This window comes from Colletotrichum destructivum, chromosome 1 (genome assembly GCF_034447905.1).
Source record: "Colletotrichum destructivum chromosome 1, complete sequence".
NCBI lineage: Eukaryota > Fungi > Ascomycota > Sordariomycetes > Glomerellales > Glomerellaceae > Colletotrichum > Colletotrichum destructivum.
Genome location: NC_085896.1, coordinates 1938843 through 1956941, shown reverse-complemented (window position 1 = coordinate 1956941; position 18099 = coordinate 1938843). Strand labels below are relative to the sequence as shown.

General features: G+C 54.4%; 8 protein-coding genes across 8 annotated transcripts; 6 read left to right on the top strand and 2 right to left on the bottom strand.

The window, feature by feature from the left end:
- Positions 1-413: 413 nt before the first annotated feature.
- CDEST_00608 (Putative Ecp2 effector protein) lies at positions 414-1109 on the top strand (the record flags this gene model as incomplete). Its single annotated transcript, XM_062916767.1, has 1 exon — positions 414-1109. The coding sequence occupies one exon, from the start codon at positions 414-416 to the stop codon at positions 1107-1109; it is 696 nt and encodes a 231-aa protein (XP_062772818.1).
- A 692-nt stretch (positions 1110-1801) lies between these two features.
- Positions 1802-2066, top strand: CDEST_00607 (uncharacterized protein; the record flags this gene model as incomplete). The annotated part of the gene is made up of 2 exons (XM_062916766.1): positions 1802-1807; positions 1881-2066. 2 exons carry the CDS (start codon positions 1802-1804, stop codon positions 2064-2066), a joined length of 192 nt encoding a protein of 63 aa, XP_062772817.1.
- A 1507-nt stretch (positions 2067-3573) lies between these two features.
- On the top strand, positions 3574-5660 carry CDEST_00606 (Putative carboxylesterase, type B, carboxylesterase type B, active, alpha/Beta hydrolase; the record flags this gene model as incomplete). The annotated part of the gene is made up of 2 exons (XM_062916765.1): positions 3574-3688; positions 3754-5660. The coding sequence occupies 2 exons, from the start codon at positions 3574-3576 to the stop codon at positions 5658-5660; spliced, it is 2022 nt and encodes a 673-aa protein (XP_062772816.1).
- Positions 5661-5874: 214 nt separating this feature from the next.
- Positions 5875-8436, bottom strand: CDEST_00605 (Putative smooth muscle protein/calponin). Its single transcript, XM_062916764.1, has 2 exons — positions 7844-8436; positions 5875-7788 (listed from the first exon to the last, which is right to left on the bottom strand). Exons 1-2 carry the CDS (start codon positions 8008-8010, stop codon positions 6021-6023), a joined length of 1935 nt encoding a protein of 644 aa, XP_062772815.1. The 5' UTR covers positions 8011-8436; the 3' UTR covers positions 5875-6020.
- Positions 8437-8649: 213 nt separating this feature from the next.
- On the top strand, positions 8650-9547 carry CDEST_00604 (Putative NADH dehydrogenase [ubiquinone] 1 alpha subcomplex subunit 12). Its single transcript, XM_062916763.1, has 2 exons — positions 8650-8846; positions 8915-9547. Exons 1-2 carry the CDS (start codon positions 8759-8761, stop codon positions 9442-9444), a joined length of 618 nt encoding a protein of 205 aa, XP_062772814.1. The 5' UTR covers positions 8650-8758; the 3' UTR covers positions 9445-9547.
- A 181-nt stretch (positions 9548-9728) lies between these two features.
- Positions 9729-10305, bottom strand: CDEST_00603 (Putative mRNA splicing factor Cwf21 domain-containing protein; the record flags this gene model as incomplete). The annotated part of the gene is made up of 2 exons (XM_062916762.1): positions 9729-10017; positions 10073-10305. The coding sequence occupies 2 exons, from the start codon at positions 10303-10305 to the stop codon at positions 9729-9731; spliced, it is 522 nt and encodes a 173-aa protein (XP_062772813.1).
- Positions 10306-10639: 334 nt separating this feature from the next.
- Positions 10640-12364, top strand: CDEST_00602 (Putative Cell division cycle protein). Its single transcript, XM_062916761.1, has one exon. It carries the CDS (start codon positions 10766-10768, stop codon positions 12041-12043), a length of 1278 nt encoding a protein of 425 aa, XP_062772812.1. The 5' UTR covers positions 10640-10765; the 3' UTR covers positions 12044-12364.
- Positions 12365-12629: 265 nt separating this feature from the next.
- CDEST_00601 (uncharacterized protein) lies at positions 12630-14675 on the top strand. The gene is made up of 2 exons (XM_062916760.1): positions 12630-13551; positions 13629-14675. Exons 1-2 carry the CDS (start codon positions 12810-12812, stop codon positions 14009-14011), a joined length of 1125 nt encoding a protein of 374 aa, XP_062772811.1. The 5' UTR covers positions 12630-12809; the 3' UTR covers positions 14012-14675.
- The last annotated feature ends 3424 nt before the right edge of the window (positions 14676-18099 follow it).

Genomic DNA, 18099 nt, shown 5'->3' with positions numbered 1-18099 from the left:
CCCCAACGCTGCTCCTTTCTGAAGCACATCACGACAAACATTAGTGGAACGGATAAGCAAACACATCCTTCCACCTCTGCCGCCATCAAACTGGGATGATGTAACCCCCCTAAGTTCTGCTCCTTGAATCAAGTGTAGTACAATCACTCACGACAAGGTGTTTCTTTGTTAATGTTAGGCAAGGGACATGTCCCTTCCATCTCAATCTCTTCCGATTCAAGGCTGTCACTTCAAGCTAGTGAATATTTCAACCCAACAAGGGCTCCTTCTCTTGGCCCTTATAGTGAGGTTATCCCCTCCAGCTAAGAATACTCTTACGCAAGCCTCAACCTAACTCTACAGGTTGTCTCCACTCCAAGCATCACACTACACTCACCATCTTATTTGAACTGCCTATTGTCATCACAGAAGTCATGAAGAGCTATTCTGTCCCCGTTTCTTTTCTCTTCCTGGCCAGCGCTCTAGCCGCTCTCACTACGACGACCGCAAAGTCACACCAAATCTGTCATCTAGCTGACATGGGCGTTACTCCCTTTCCCAACGCTGTCTGCGAGCCCTTCACCACCTCCAACAACGCTGATGTGGCTGTCTTCCGCCAGGACCCTGTCGGTTTCAACAAGAGCCATTACATGACCACCAAGATGGTTCCGGGCCACAGCAAGGCTGAAGCCACCATCTGGAACCGCAACCGTGCCGGGGAATATGTGGACGACTTCTGCGACAACATCCGCGGCACCCACTCCAACTCTTACAGCCCCCGCATGCCCCTCGTTGCCGAATGCGTCGCTATCAAGGAGTGGGCCGCTGCCAACGCAGGCCACTGGGTGGTATCTAAGAATGACCTGAACAAGCACAACCGGGTTGTCCTTTTGGCCGTGGGCAGCTGCGCCTTTGTTGTTGGCGCCACCGAGGAGAAACGCACCGATACTGATATCATCATCAGCAGCAAGGATGTCACGAAAGCCATGCAGGATGTCATTAAAAAACCCCAGATTGGGGGCAGGGTCAAAGTAGCTGGACGTTTTTCTTGCATCACTGGCGACGGCAGAGACAAGGTTGCGGCCAACTGGTACATTACTAACACTGAGGTAATTGACTGGGATGAATGAATAGTTAGTATGGTGGCATGGCTTTTGGGTCTGAATACCAAGAGCCTGGGGTTGTAAAAGACATTGTTTAGGAAAGAGAAGCAGGTTGTTAGACCTGAGGCTTCCGGAGACCGGGAGGGTATCCTTCCAACAGGCTAGCTAATTCTTAACAACGGTCTCTTTACACGTGCTCGCCAAATTTATGCTGATCATTACTTGTGTGAAAAATCCGCACCCATCATGGAGAAGTTGCGGCAGTCATATCAACTGAAGACGTCTGGTTTCTTAGGTATCCTGATGTCACGCAAATGCCTGAGAAGACAAGGTAAGCAAACTCTGGCCAGTTTCCTACTCTTAGCACCTTGCTCTTGTTGTGTTCGGCGTAGCGTTGTCTCCTGAGGTATTTCCCCTCAATTTGAATCTGGTCAACTAAGTTATCTTGCTATTGCGTGTATATAGCTGGCCATCTTATGGTGGTGTTCTTGCAGCGTTACCATGCCCAATTCATGTATGTCCCCCTGATTTCTGCTTCTTCCTGCCCACACGAATGTATCAAGGTATTCACCAACCTTTTATGGATGTAAACAGCACCAACCCAAGGCCTTAGCATATTCATCGGTCAATACCACCCACTCTTACAACAGCAACCAAGGTCCTTTCCACTATTGAAGAGACAAGAGAAGTCCCTTTACATTCCATCACCAACCTTCAAAATGGCTGTCATGATCCGTCTCCTTGCTTCTGCTGTGGTTGAATTTGCTGCCACTGCCAGCCCCAACCTCCGTTCCCTAGGGGAAAGTCGTCAACTGTGACCCTACCTGCGGCTCCATCTACGCCTTCACCAAGCCTTTCTTCGAGGATGCCATCTGCTATGAAGACAAGCTCGGCAGTGGCAAGTGGAAGACTAGCTTCATCGACCCAAAGGCCGGCATTTCAAAACTTAAAAAGACCGACATCGCCATCTTCAAGGTCAAGTAAAGCAGACCCTAATGTGCCATCAAGAATTGAGTTTATCCGCGTACGTGGTGACACAAGCGTCGAAAACCTGACCCTTCTGTGGCTCATCCAACATAATTTCAGTCACAACGGCATTTTGGGGTTGACGGCTTTTCGGGCCGAAATTCGGTGTATTAAGGCCGTGCTTTGCCTAATCTTTTTGTTCTTCTCCCTTCAGCGCAGATCCCTCTTAGGATGCAGAGTTTCAGTCGCAAAGACAGCCTGGCAGAAGTGCACAGCAAGGAAGCATCAGACTACAAGCACCTGAGCCAACATCGTTCTCGTTCCAGCGTGCTGCATACAAGCCGCAGAACCACACTGATACCGACGTGGGATGACCAAACTGGCACTGAATTGAAGCCATTGGTGTCGGATTGCTCTGTGGCACGTTGATGCCGACGTCGTTCATCTGACTGAGCCCGCTTCCGCCCGCCTTGACCAGCTTCTTCGCTTTCATGCTAATGTGCTCTTGGACGTTGAAGGGTCTGTCTGTTGCACCACTTCACGCCGCACCGATCCGAGTGAAAGCGATTTCTCCTCAAAAATGCGGCGGCTGCTTCAAGTACGACTTACAGGGGATCCATACAACGGACGTTCGCCGATCTTGTGTCGCTCGAATATTGGCACTACACCACACGGCCTCCTCGTTGAGCGAGGGTATTGCAATGTCAGCGCCCCGGATTGCAGTTTCAGCCAGAAAATACCGGCCCATCGATGTCTTCCGATCGGGGCAACCCATAACCGCAAGGAAGAAAAGCGCGTTCCAGTAAACACAAAGTGCGTATGATTGTCGTGGGGACGGGCGGACGGGCGGGCACGAGCGCGCGGAAGTCAAAGTTTTGAAACCTCAGCAACCTTTCCGCTTGCTGGCTGGACTAAAGCACCAGCTGGCGGGCGATCCCGCCCGTCCATCCTAAAACTCGCAGAGTGCCTGCGTCCGTCGTGCTTGCCGGTTCAGGGCGATTGAGAGATCACTCTTGTTTTCTCTTCGCCCTACTGTGTTCCCGGCACACTTAGCCAAGCAACCCGTAACCGCGACATGGAAGAGATCGAACCCCTGAACATATGTGCGTGATGAACCTCACCTTGGCATGTTTGGATGAGCCCGGGCCGCTTGAAGGCGATCAGCGTCGAATGACTTGGACACCCTGTCGGACCGTGCCGACTTGGATTTCTCTCGTTCGCCGCCGTGATTGCTGTGAAGCCCTTGGCCGCTTGCTGCACCGTTCACGCTCGGCGCAATGGACAGTCCGGTTTCGTTAAGTTGGGCGGATGTCCTTGACTCTTTTCGGGAGGGGACTTGGGGCCACAGCTCGTCCTGTTACTCTCATGGCTCCAAATCCTTAGAAAACCAATTGATTAGCTTGTCCACTCCTTTGATTCTGCCACGAGGTTGCTATTTTGCATCGTTACGCTTCTCCATGTTTGTATATATGGATTCCGCTGTTTCTTCCGGCGAACTGTCATCTCGGTCTCGGTGCAAGACGCCATGCCCGCGGGAGCGCTCGCTCTGGTCGCCTTACTAGCTGCAGCTGTTTCGTGCGCACCGTCAATCCAGGACTTGAGGACCGACATAACCATCATTCGAGACAACGATCTGCTGGGTATGACGCGCACAACCTCTTGGACGGAAGAAGCCTCTGGTTACTGACAAAATTTGCCGTCTCAGACTTGAAAAGCCCTACGGTAAATGCCAGCGCTCTGTTCCTCCGCAGCAGAGTGCCTTTCAGCGAGGCGAAAGCCGCGTGCAACATGCTGGGCGAGCAGTTGTGGGCTCCCCAGTCGAACAGCACCAAGAGGATCCTCTCGATCCTCGACTATCAAGAGGCGGATGTCGATTTGTCCGCAATATGGGTAGCGCCGAACGAGGACGACGGTCCGAAGACGATCAACCTGATGGGTGAGATCTCCTCCGCCAGTGCCTCCGCTATCAATCCTGTCCTGTGTATGCACACGGCGCCGCTATCCAACGGCGTGACCCAGGACAATACCGAAAAGTGGCAGGTGGTCGTTCACTCCAACAGGGAAGATGTTCTCGGTTTTCGGGACAGGAATAGCTTCCGTTTTCAGGGCATGCGGTTCGCAACAAAAACAGAGCGCTTCGCCTATCCCAGGATGTATCGAGGCTCCGGCGGTAATGCTACGGCGCTCGAGTTCGGCTCTCCTTGCTACCAGGGGTTCGGCGAAGAAGATTGCCATTACCTGAACGTTTACACGCCGTATCTTCCTCGCAACAGACGCATCGACAACGGGCTGCGGCCGGTCATGCTATGGATCTACGGCGGGGCTCTGACGAGCGGCTTCGGCAGTGACTCATTATTCGACGGAGGGAATCTGGCTTCCCGTGGCGACGTTGTGGTTGTCACCATCAACTATCGCCTCGGAACTCTTGGCTATTTGGCGCTAGACGACGGGGAGACGAACGGCAATTTCGGTCTCGCCGATCAGATTCTGGCGTTGGACTGGGTCCGAGAACACATTCGAGATTTTGGGGGTGATCCCGACAAGATCACCGTCTTTGGCCAGTCCGCCGGTGCGGCCTCTGTCCGAGCCATGATGGCGTCGCCGAAAGCTGCTGGGAAGTTCGCAGCAGCTATTCCTATGAGTAACCTGGGGGGCATATCGTATGGGGCATCCTACTCCAGATATTTTTCGATCGAAGATCAGCTGGACCTTGTAGGAAATGCCATACTTGGCACCACGAACTGCGCCAACGCAACATCGCAGGTCGGATGCCTCCGGAAAGTACCTGTCGGAAGTCTCGGGCCCGGGGCGCGATACCTCGTCAATGACGGTGTTTATCTGACGACGGACGAGCTGCAGCTGAAGGGCGATCCTTTGAACGTCCATGTGATGATGGGTATTACATCTGAGGACGGCTTGCCGTTCTTGATCTTCCCGCGCAATGGGACTGTCATCAACGACACTCGCTGGCTTATATCGCAGGGTCTTCCGGCGCCTTCGGAGGACCTTTTTCCTCCGATAGACATGAAGAATGCGACTCGGGCGGCGTTTGGTATAGGTGCTCGGCTGGCAACTGACGCCATGTTTCGCTGTGTCGACCAGGCCACTGTGTACGCAGGTTTGGATAGCGGCGTGTTCGGGCCCGAGGTGTACTACTACGAACTCGAGCGGACGTACCAGACGCCAGAATGGCCGAGGCTCGACATCTGTGAGGCACCCAAGTCTGAGGCGCATCCCACGGGAGACCCTGACTCGGCCATCAACAACCTACGATGCCACTCGGGCGACCTGCTACCGCTCTTCGGCAACATCGTGCGTCAGGGGAATCCATTGCGCGATGAAAACGACTTGCCTTGGCAGCAATACCTCGTCGACACCATCACTTCATTTGCCAGGACATATAATCCCAACCCGGAAAGGGCGTTTCTCGAGGCGAGAGGGTTTGAGAGCACGCTGAAGGCGCAGGAGAAGTCGGGCTCATGGCAGCCGTCTGTAAGAGGTGAGATGAAGATGAGAATAATCGACTGGCCTGTGGAGCGTAACATGATGAGGAGTTTCAAGGATATCGAGCAGTGCAAATGGTTGAAGTTGCCGCTTGATTATTACGTTTGAGTAAATAATTGGAAAGTCAGGAGGTGGAGATGCACATACACGCTGTGTGGAGATACATAATTAGACTTTTGCCTCGGTACCTGACATTACAGAGGTTGGAGATTGATGGCCTGTTCCACGATTGTCAGCCTTCGGCACATGAAATTGTAGTTCAGCACTACTTGTAGGGGGGAAAGGGATTCAACACAGCTTGGACTTCGTTCAAAATCAATTTCCATCCATTAAGTAACATCTGCTTCGCTCAATGTACTCCGTCATCTGTGGTATATTCAGATTACACAAACTGGGGTTTCCATGACCAAGCCTCCCGTTGCGCCCTCTGCTGAAACGATGCGCCCCTCTACTAGTATTGTACGAAATTTATCGCGGGACATTAGGCAGCGGTCTCGGTCCGACAATTTGTCTACGACCAGCTCCAATTCCCTGGGCGCCCTTGTTCTGGTTGTCGCCCCCAGTGTAACCAGACCACTGGCTGACATCCCAGCGGCCTCCGATGCCACCGCCAATACCGTCGACGCCGTTCCCAGCAGGAACAGCCTTGGCCGTCTCCTTCTGAGCTTCTTCCCATTCACGTTGACGCTCACGTTCCATCTCCATTTCGCGCTCGAGGAGCGATTTGGACGCCCAGCCTCCTGCCTTGGTCTTGTTCTGGCTTTGGGCGTGTCGGCGATCCTCAGCATCTTGCTCTGCCGTAGCGCTCAGCTCGCGAGAGTAAGTCTGCTTAGCGGCGGGTAAGGCCGGTGCGGCGTTGCTAGCGAGGAACCGGTCTGTTCGGCTGGGTGGGGCCTGAGTCGCCGCGTTGTACGCGGCGGGGTCTGGAAGAGGTCGACCACCCGTCGTGTGAGCCACAACATTTTGAGGCGGTTGAGCGACTGCCATCGGATCCGGAAGGGGCCTTGGAGATCTCGGGGGCGGTGCAGGGGGCTCATCATCGTCTTGCGCCTCTTGGTGTTGAGACCACGCAGTCTGGAGCACCTCGCGCTCGTTTCTGGACCATGAATCTTGGCGGCTGGGTGTTCCGTCTGACGGCCGACTCCTAGACCTAAGCCGGGCCTTGGGATCATTGGTGACGGCAAGGGCCCTTCCCGGACGCCCTTGGCGCTCAAGCTCATATCGTCTCTCTCGCTCCCGAGCTTCTTCGAGCTCCTTCTCCAGCTCAGCAATCCGGTCAGCCCCGGTCTTCTGGGGCTTGATACCCTGCTCCGACTGGTACTGGCTGAGAAATTGTCCCCGCAGGCGAGCATCGCTCTTGCTTCTGGCGCGGTTTCGTTCCTCGGCCAAGCGGTTTTCGGCCTCTGCTTCCTCCTTGCGACGCTTCTCTTCTGTCAGCTTCCACATGCGCTCTTCCTCTTCCCATTGGCGTCGCTCTTGATCGGCTTGTCTTTGCTTCTCCTCCACGAGACGCTGAATCTCCCGCTCTTCTCGCAGACGTGCTTCGCGCTCGAGCTCTTCGTCTTTTTGGCGTCGATGCTCCTCCATCTGTTGCCGCTGACGATCCTCCTCGACTTCTTTATCTTTTCGCCGTTTTTCCTTCTCGGCAAGACTAGGAACAGAGGGACCAGCACTTGTGATCTGCCGCCGGCTTCCGAACGAAATGCCTAGGTTTCCTTGACTAGCACCGCCCATGTAGCCATACTGAGCGATGTTCCATGCTGGAGAAGTCGCGCCTTCATGTTCCTTCCTACTCCAGCTGCTAACGGGAGAGGTGGGCTTGGTCGGACTCCATCTCCCCGAGCCCGGGTCTCCAGTCTTGGCACTGGACAGGTTAGGCCGAGGGGAACCGAATCCAGATGCATTGGACAACCCGCGCGATCTCGTAGGCGAAGGGGTTCCACGCCCAGTGCCTTGAGGGCTCATCACCCCGCGGGTTTTGGAGCCGATGGGCGACGGGAAGTTGGCCGGGTTTGCTGCGTGTGCGGCACGGCTAAAGGCTCCGAGGCATTGCAGCACCTGGGCAGGATCTTTTTGTTCGAAAAGGTCTACGGTGAGGAAGACGTCGTGGTCTTGAAGGTTCAGAGGGGGCTGTTTGCAGGCGCGCAGAAAGTGCGAAATGTTCTCCATCTGAACGAAAGGCATCGCAGACTTCTTGAACTTTACGCCGGGTGATGGTATCGCAAGGTTGATCAATCTAAAGCATCGCATGTCAGCATTGATAGGTATAAAAGGAACGAGAGTGGACCTACTTGCACAAAGCGACGCCATCTTTCAGCCCGTCAAGGAGGTCACCAGAAGGCAACCTCTCTCCCAAAACCCCCTCAATCCAGGTACTGACCTCTTTCGCAGCAGTGGGCGTATACTTGTCGAGGCGCAACTTTCGCAAATCCTTGTCTAAGGACGTTACTGACGCCATCTTGTACCTTGGTATGACTTTTCGACACGAGGACAAATCGTGAAACGGGCGACTCGGTGTTTATAGGCCGCTGCGCTTCGCAGTTGGGTTCGTAGGATACGTTTCAGTGACGCGGCGGTTAGGCGCTGACGTCGGCGGGGTCCGGCGATGACGGAGTTGGAGTTGAATGAGCGAAAGCTGGAGGTTCAGCCGATTTACGCGCGTGCGCGAGACTTGTCTCGAATGCTACAATGATTCCTCTGTTGGTCGTTCCGCCTCTCGGGACAAGAGACAGGAGGGCTATTCAGATCTTTTGAGGAGAGGAACAGGGCAGTCGGGTGGCAGGTCAAAGTGATTAGAAGGCCTGGTGAAGAGACGCCTTGGTGGGGAAGATTTAATTGTTTATGCATCTCTTCAGCCAGGCGCTGGCAGGAACCTGGGCTTTCCAGGCAAGGTAGGTAGGAGGTAAGTACCTAATAAGGTGACAGCGCCCGGGGTCCGGCTGGCCCGCCGTGACCATTGCGGAGTGACGTGTGCGGTGGTGGCTGGTGGGGTCAATGTAACTTTGATCCTCAAAACAACCGTAGAACAAATATGTGGCTGAAGATAAGATATCCATTCCCCGGTCGTACTCACCGTGGCGGTGCAAATTATCCAAGGTTGACCTCATTACTTTTCTTGAATCTTGTTGATTTGGCGTATTTGAAGCCATGGGTTCCTGAACGACTGTCTCTTCCCAACACCAATAAATCGTACACCAACGACGCAAATGTCTCCGACACGGATATCACCCTTTCTGGAGGCTTGGTACAAATGGAAGGCGCTCAGACTGCCATGGCGCAAGCGCTTCCTCGTCGGTACGGTCCCAACTCCGGCCTTTCCCCTCTGTAAATGACCGTCAAGACTAACATGCTACTGGTTCTAGGCCGTGACCTGCAGGGCTACACCTTTTGGGAGTTTCGAGACGTCCGCGGCAACGGGCCTGGCCGCTTCCGCCGCATCGTCAAGTATCCGCGATCGATATACCTCTCCGACGTAAAGGTATCGCCGCTGTGGCACCAGTGGTTGCGGTACACGCGAGAACAGCCCCCGACACTCGAAGAACAGTCGCGAGAGGCCTTCAGACAAGAGCGCATGAAAGTTCTGGCGGCGCAGGCGGATGCCAGATGGGAGGCCAAGCCTAGACTTACGGATGCCCCGGGGCAGGAAACCGGTCAGCCTTTACCGTCGTTCAACATTGCGCAGACCCAGCCCAATGCGCCGGAACTGGAGGCGACAAACGCGGACGCAAAGGAGAACAACACAACACCAACAAAGCCTGCGAGGCCGACCGAGTCAGCTCAGCTTCTAAACGAGACGAGGACGAAATACGGGAAGGACCCGTGGGCCAGGGCTCAAGGGCCGAGTGAAAGCTGGCAGCCAGCAACGTGGGTACCACCTGCAGGAAAGAAATAGCCGGCATAAAACACGGCATCAAAATTGTATACTACTGAAGGGCGGGGGAAATACCCTCACATGTACCAACAATTCGACATAAGACCGTCTCGTTATCGAGCCTGGTACTTCGAGTCGTTCTTGGGCAACGCAGTATCGACACGGCCTTGTCTCAGCGACGCTACTTTAGATTTGTCTCCCTCTGATATTCTTAACGCCTGAACGCCATCCCATTTCATACTAACCCGTACCCAAAACGCAGGCGCTGCGACTCACTCTTTAGTTGTTGGATAGAATCACTCGCTCTAGTCAACGTCCTCTCTCTTGGTATCCTTCTCTAGAGAACCCCGGAGCCTCTCCTCTTGTCTCTTCCAATGGCTTCCCTCCTCGTAATCTTTACTTATTCTCAATGCGTTCCGTAGTCTCTCGCTCTCTTTGATCTTGGCGTCGGCCATCTCGTGCACTTGGTGACTTTTGAAGTGCTTGCGTACGGGTCCGGCACCGCCACCCCGGCTATTCTTCTGTTTCTCGAGCTCGGCCAGCAGCTTCGTTCGCATCTCATCGCATCGTTTCTCTACTTCCTCTTCGTCGAGACTGAACATTGGGTCAGCGGCATAGTAGGGGGCTGAAAGAGGTACGATAAGCCTACCCTTCGTCTTCGAGAGTATCACGCAGGTCGAGCACCTTGACCTCTACCTCGCGCTTACGGTCGTGCTCCAAGATCTCCTTATCGGGCTGTCGCTGCTTGTGGCGGAACGAGTCCGCATCCTTTGGGGGGTAGGGCGCACCGTAGTCGCGCGGGCGCATGTGCGCGAGGTTGCGTTGGACATAGCCCGAAGTGCCGCTGCCGCGAGGCGTTGAGAGACCGACGTTGTCAGACATGTCTCTGTGAAATGCTTTGATGTGACAATATGTGTAGAATGGAGGTAACAACGTTGTGCCTGATAATATGTTGGATAGTCGGTCGGTGTTGGCGGGAAATGAATAAGATGTATCTTGGTACCCTCGACATGCAGGAGACGTCACTGCCATAGGACCCTGGCAAAGGTCCGGACGATGTTCAACCAGGTAGGCTGGCAAGGGCGGTGAGACCATGTTGTGGAGACGAGGGGCGGCAGAAAAGTTACGCCCGGTGGCATGGTGGGGTACTTTCTCGTTTGGGCGATTGGAAGACTCACTCACCACTAATCAAGAAGACTCATCGATGTAAGTGCGAGTAGGAAGAAATTGATCACCGCGCAGCATCTGACAAAGATACCAGTTTCCTAAATTTCCACCGCCCAGGTAAAATCCTAAACCCACAACCATATTCCGTTTTCAATCCGAAAACCTTGTTTCTACGATGCCGTCTCTCGAAGGGCTCACTGAGGGGCAACCAACCCTGGACGCCATAAACAATGCCACGGCACAAGACACTGAAGAGCTTACTTTTCCGCCCGTGACTAAGGAGCACATTCTAAACTGCTCGTACGACAGCTGGTTTACCAAGTATCGGACAGTGTCAATCAGGTCCAGGATTGTCAAGCTGTCGCCTGATTTTGTTCAGTACATCCGCGACGATGGCATCATTCTCGCCGACGACGACGATATTCTTGACGAGGAAGATGAAGGGGAATGGTCCGCCTCATCAAATACAGCCGGTGCGCCTAGCCGAAACCAACATCTCGAGGAAGATAGCTCCGACGACGAACCTGAGGCCGACTCTCGGCCGCCGAATGAGCGCTTCCCTGAAATTCACCAGGAGATCCGGGACATTATCAAGGAATTGGGAGGCTCTGTTGCGCCCAAGCTGAACTGGTCCGCCCCGAAAGATGCAGCCTGGATCTCACCGCACCAGAACACGCTCAAGTGCACATCACCCAACGATATCTACCTCCTCCTCAAGAGCTCCAGCTTCGTCAGTCATGACCTAGAGCACGCCTTCGAGGACACCGTTTCCTCGTCCTCCAATAGGTCTTTCCAGCCCATCTTGGTCTTGAGACCCTTCTTCGCACCCAATCCGGCGCTTGAGTTTCGTTGTTTCGTCAAGCACCGCACTCTCATCGGTCTCTGCCAGCGCGATTGGAACTACTACCCCTTCCTTGACGGCCTGCGGCCAGCGCTGGTGTCCAAGGTCACCGACTTCTTCGAGGACCGTCTGCGCTTCACCTTCCCCGACGGGTCATTTACTTTCGATGTCTACGTTCCCGGCGACAGCGACTCGCACGATGAGCTCGGCAAGGTGCGCCTTATCGACATCAACCCCTGGGCGCCACGAACAGACAGTCTGCTCTTCAGCTGGGTCGAGTTGCTTGAGTTCAAGGTCCTTAAGCCTATGCTGGGTTCCGTTTTAAACGATGAGGAGCAGATTGAAGGCAGTGGTGCGGACGAGACGACGGATGACGAAGACGCCGATGAGCTGGTCCCTGAGTTGAGGTTGGTCGAGAAGGATAACCCAGCTGCCTTCAACTTCAGCACACCACAGTATTCCGCGCACAAGCTGCCCAAGGAGGTTGTAGACGCGAGTTTTGCGGGTGAGGGCGGGCTGAGGGAGTTTGCTCAGCGGTGGAAGGAGATGACGGAGGCTGAGGGTGGCGGTGATGTCTGGGAGAATCCTTCCACAGCCGAGACGTCAGGCTGAAGCTTGTTATTTTACATGGATGGATTTCTTGCTGGTGTCCATATGAGCCGTAGTTGTATCTCCGACCGAAAGGTACATTGGCCAATCTGACCATACACGACACTAGGGGGCAACCTGAATGGTCCTATGATCTCATCACCACAGTATAGGGCAAGTTTGTTGCTGTCCTTCCTAGGTTTTCCACACCCAAAGAGAAAGTCTTAGCATGTAAAGCAGAAAGGGCGGAACTCCTTCTTGCGAGATTGATTTCAAGGCATTCCAGAGCGATACCCACATCAGGATACGGTTGGTCCTCTATTACGTTGTAGATAAGATGGCCTGAGCAGGACCATTACTATACGGAATTGCAGTAAAGCTCTGTTAACACTTCCGTTAGCAAAAGGCGTTTCTATGTCTTAACTCGCACGCCAGAGATTGTGGCTTGAGATACTGCAATTCATTCCATCCTTACCGCACAGTCGCACTTTCCCTACTTCCATTTGGAATTGCTTACATAACGCTGGGCAAGTGCTTGGAGAAGAACCTTTGGCCCGAGCTCCATCTGCACCACCTACGCGAAACGAGTGGGACCCTCAAAGAGAACCAGCTTCCTCCCGCTCAACCAACACCAGCTCCTCGAGACCCCCAAACTCATCACGCCCTTCCCCCAGCTGACACCAGCTGCCCGCTTCCAACGCCACTCATCATTGTCGACTAGCTAGAGCTTCCTAGCAGTCCTCATCGTTTAATAAGGGGGGAAAGGAGCAGTATCCTCCTCGATTACCCCATGAGTGCCAGAGGCGGAAGCCGACCACCTCCTCGAGGCCGCCCAAACAAGGTGACGAAGCCTTCCCCAGGAGGCCTCAAGCGCGACGCACACGGCCGCCAAAGCCGCCACTCCTCCGTCGCTACCGACCAGTTGGAGCAGCTCGCCCACGATGCAGAGGCCGAGGCCGAGCACGAAGATGACGACGAGATAACCGCTCCTCCACCTCCTGGCTCCTCCCACCATCATCACCAGCAGCATCACCAGCAGCAGCATCATCATCACCCGAACCCCTTCGATCTCGCCACAGCTGGCATCCTAGCCAACGGTCCTCCTGGCTCCGTGCCCGGGACTGACTCCGATATCCACCCCGATCTACACAATCTGCCGGCCCAATTCGCCATGGAGGCCCCAATGGGTACCCACGGCACCGGGACCTTGTCCCGGACGGCCGAGGACCTCGCCTCCGAGAGCGGATATGGGCAGCTAGTTATCGATAGTGCTCTCGCCAAGCGGCTGGCGAGCAACGAGGGACAACGGCCCGCGGTTCAGCGTCGCCAGGACCAGACTCTCAACCTGAAGAGAAGAAGCAACGTCGAGGCGTTACTGGCTCACGTGTCGGGGCAGGAAGCCCACAGTCCCTGCAAGAGCTGTCATAAAGGGTATGGGCCTTGGAACGGGTGTGTCGTCGTCAATGGTCAGATGTGTGGCAGCTGTGCGAACTGCTGGTTCAATGCGAGCGGCTCCCGTTGTTCTTTTCATGGTAAGCGAGACCGAAATCGATATTTCACTCGGCCAACCCGCAAAATGTGTTGAAAACTAACAAGTTTTCCAACATAGAAAACAACCTTCCCCAGCATATGCCAGCAATCCAAATACAGCCTGTGCCACAGGTATCCGCGAACACAAGTTTTGCCGGCACAGCGCCGATGGCTCCCGGCATGGCCCCCGTAGGCCCCAGTTTCGGGCAGCCAGGCGCCGACCCGACGGTTGCCCAGTTTGTGAAGGATGTGTTGGACAGGGCCATGGTAGAGGCTCGGAGCGACAACCCTCACGTTCGATTCCAGCTCCGGATCGAAACGGCGGCGCGGCAGCTGGCTCTGGCTAGCGCCGAGTATGCCGAGTTTCTCGCTCAGCAGGGAGGCCATGACCCGAGTCAGCATCCCGACGCAGAAGGCTCCGCGCCGGAGGCGGCGATGGGGGAGGGGGACAACGGAGCTTGAGAAAGGCCCCGCACTTCTCCTGTGCCATAGTCTTCCCCGTTTCGTTATCCCGGCGTCAAAGTGTAAACGAAGAGATGGTCCGACTCTTCGGATGGTATTAATGCGTCGTGGGACATTTTTTACCTTTTCTTCGGATGCAACCAAAAGTGGGATGCTCGAATCGTTGCGATTGCGCCACACAATAGGGCCGCGAGCATCATGAGATATGCTGGTGTGTCTTCTTCACCGTCATCGTACCACTTTGTATTTCGAGCAGGCAGACCTGGGTGCTCGACTTACTCGCTCTCAAAATAAACTTCCCTTGGCACCTGCGTCGTAGGGCTCAATCATATATGCGAGCATATGGGGAGCGGCGCGAGAACGAATTGACGAAATGGGACATAAAGTGGACATGGGGCTTCCCCTGCGCAAGGGACGACAGGTGGCATGCGGCCAGAATACAGGATGGACACCACATAACGCAGCATCAAAGGACAAGCGAGCATTTGAGGGTTATGGCTGGCTGGTTCGCCACAGACATACAAGATGTGGACGAAGCAAGAGCTGGTCCCCAGCTAGCTACCTGTACATCGTAGATGAGGTTGATGGGCGTGTGTACTCTGTACATACGCATACAGACTGAGAGCAGGGTCTCTCAAATGCATCAGCAGTATTAACCTCATTCGTGCGACACCATGTCATCTGTCACGAACCAGCAAATCTCAGATGCGAGGACGGCGGCTAGCTGCCGTGCCTCCTTTTGCTTCGTTTCCTATATAAACAGATACCGCTTGGCCTACCGTATCTTGGAGCGTAGCTGTTCGTCTTCAAACAAACTAATGAGTCACGCAATCCAGAAACGAGGGGGCGGGGAGGGGTTCGTTGTGTATTACATCGTAACCTTCAGCTGAGGCTGTGGTGCGTCACCGGATTATCCCAGATTCTGCCCGTTTCAACAGTCCCGTTGCAGGGGGCAATCGAAAAACAATAACCTGGCTCCGTTTCTTCTCATACCTTCTTGTCGTACATCGTACATGTATCATCCTGCTCCTGGAACCAACGATCATACCTGCCTTTTAGCCACCTTGCCCGCCGCTCCCGGTCCCGACGAACTCGTCTGACAAATGGGAGAGGCCACCCATCTCGTTCGAACATGAAGGCAAGTGAGTACATGATAGAACGTGTCATCACCACATAACATGATGTGCTCTCTCCCGCTTCTTGTGTCACTTCCTCCCACATCCAAAGTATGCTGATCGTCTCTTTTTCAAGCAAGATAGACGTACGTCCGTACACATGTAGGGTAACCCAGTCGTCACCATTGCCATCCTGGAGTCTGAGTATAAGCACAGTGACGCCCACGCGCGCGTTCGTGTGCGCGTGCCTCTCTCTCTCTCTCTCTCTCCCAGAAGTCAGAAGCCCTGCCCATTCCACCAGACCATGCAAAAAAAGCAAGACGTAATACATCGCGAAAGTTCATGAACGGTAGCTTCCGATGTACAAAGCCTGGGGCCATTCCATCTGGGCCCGCTTCCGGAGGCTCCCCGACGAAGGGTGCCGCGGGGTTTAAAAAGCTACTCTTACACACAGACACACATGCAAGGCCGTGCCCCCCCTCCCACCGGTTGCCGGTTGGTCATCTAGAAACTCTCGTGTCTCTCACACCTCCCATCCCGGATGACATACGGGGGTTGGCACAGGGGGTCCAAAGCGGCCAGTCCAGAACGGGTGGAATGGAGCGATTGCGAAAGAGAAGCAACGGCCAAAGGATGATGGTACTTAATAGATAGTGGAAGAGGCATAGGGATCCGGAGCCAGAAGAAGAATCACACTGTGTGTGGACTGATGGTGGGAAGGACATCGTCGTCAATCTGTATGAAACGACCAGACGCCCCCCAACTCTATTCGCCGTCTTTCTTCCGTTGTCCCTGCTTCCAAGCTTCTACCCGCAGGACAACAAGCTTGGGAAACCCCAAGGGCCGCGGTCTCATGTGGCCCTAACTCTTCGATTCACCGTGCCTTGGAAGCCCCCGAACAGTCTCGATCTTCGGTATAGGGATGAAAGGGGGCGAGAAGAGCGGCGATACGCAACCGACCAGCCAGTTCAACAACGACACACCAGGTGAGACTGGCAGCATAATAGAGAGAAAAACAAGAACAAGTCAGCCGTCAATACACAAACAACATAGTATTGGACATATGACATGGGTACAGCTGATCCCCATTGAGCTGGACTTCGGTCATCCTGCGACATGTTTGAGGACAGAGGGGAGGGGGGAAAGGGCATCATTGTTCCGGTAATGGGCAGCATCAGACGGGACGAAAACGATCCCTCCCTGCCTGATAGTAAAATGCTCATTGACAATACGCAGATCTAGACCACCGTTAACTAATTATTTCCGTAAGTGTACCTGTCTAGTTTCATACAGTACGCAGACGGTGCTCGCCCCCAAAAAGCATGCCGACCCATTCATTCTGCCGCTCTAGAAAACCTGCCATCCTTGTCAACGACCATTTCAAACTTCACCTTTGCCGTCATTGCCATTGGTCTCTCCCGCTATACCTAGGTATGTATGTTTCGTCGTCAGCCATTTAACCTCACCTGGAAGGGTCACGATTACGCCATCCGTACATAACGAGTTTCTGGCTCTTGCAAAGCCTCAGGATCCATCCTGATGAAGCCTGCGCCACGCCACACCACACCTCACCAAACCCTGGCGTACGATTATCTGCTTTATCATGGCGGCTTCACGTGTGTTTGTATAAGCATGCCATAGTGATAACACGGCCCGTCCTAGGTCGCGTACATGTGTTTCTCTTCTTCAATGTTGTAATTCTCATTCTCCAACTTCATCCAACTAAGCTTGCCAGGCCCCTTCTCGGGCACCTGCCTGTCGCTGTCGCTGTCGCCGTCGCCTTACCCCATCCCCTTCTACACTAACACCCCTCTGAGCATAAACGACTTCGGACCAAACCGCGGTCGGGCAAGGGGTGGCGGCGGTGGCGGCGCGCGGGTGACAGATGGGGAAAGAGGTCCCAGGACCTGGACCCTTGGACTCTAAAACTCTTCCTTGGGTGGGCATGGTCTGTGGTGCTGCCAGCGACGAAGCGAAGAACCGGAAGGCCAGAATCAGACCTCTCTTGTCTCGCCCCCCCCCTTGCGCGCTTTGGCGGGAGAATGCCCTGGAGGGGCCGGAAGCGGCGCCTTCGCATCTTGGGACGCCGCGAACGGCTCAGAGCGGAGGACGGAGCCTGCCGACCAGACGCCCAATCCTCGATGTGGCTTCGGGGCTCGTCCAGTCCATCTGGAGCAACCTTACCCAGTGCACGGTGATTTGACGGGATCTTCAAGACGAAGACTGCTCGCGGGACTCCGAGGTAGTACACCTAGATCGGACTAGCTGTCGTTTCGGGACGCCAAGGATCGCCAGATCTCAACGCTCTTACAGACGCTCAGTTGTGGACAGCTTTGTGTTACCGAGCAACTTCAGGGTAGGAGATGACGCATCACCGGCCATTAAAGAACCGTGATATGAGTAAAAAGCGCTCGACATCACAGTAGCTCGATAAATAAGGAGACTCTCGTAATTAAACAGAATATCGAACCGCCTTCCATCCATCGGGCTCTCTCTCACAAATGCATTCAAGTTCATTGCTTCTTTTCCTCTTGCTATCCATCCGTTCGGACATCGTTCCATCTCGCGCGCTCTCCCCCCGCTCTCTCTCTCTCATCTTCATTCTCCCGCTATCTCTCTGGCACTGCCCGCCCACGACGGGATTCCATCTCCCGCCGCGATCCCGCCTGCTGTTGTTACGACGTCGTGTTTGGTACAGAGCTGCCTCCCGTCTTTTCCCTCTCATTCCGGGACGCGGACCAACGAGAGCAGAGCAAAAATGTGTGCCGCCTGATCTGGGAGGAAATATACCGGGGACAAGCCGAGAGTGGAAGAAAAATACAGTCGCGTAATCAAGGGAATCTTGAGAAACCGTCGGGTCGCCGTCTCTTCGTCGGGAGGAAAAAGTTATCTCATGAGCCAGCCTCCCACGACGCTTTCTGGCTTGTGTCATGCAATTAGAAGTAAAGGGTATTGTTGAAAAAAGCAAACGTT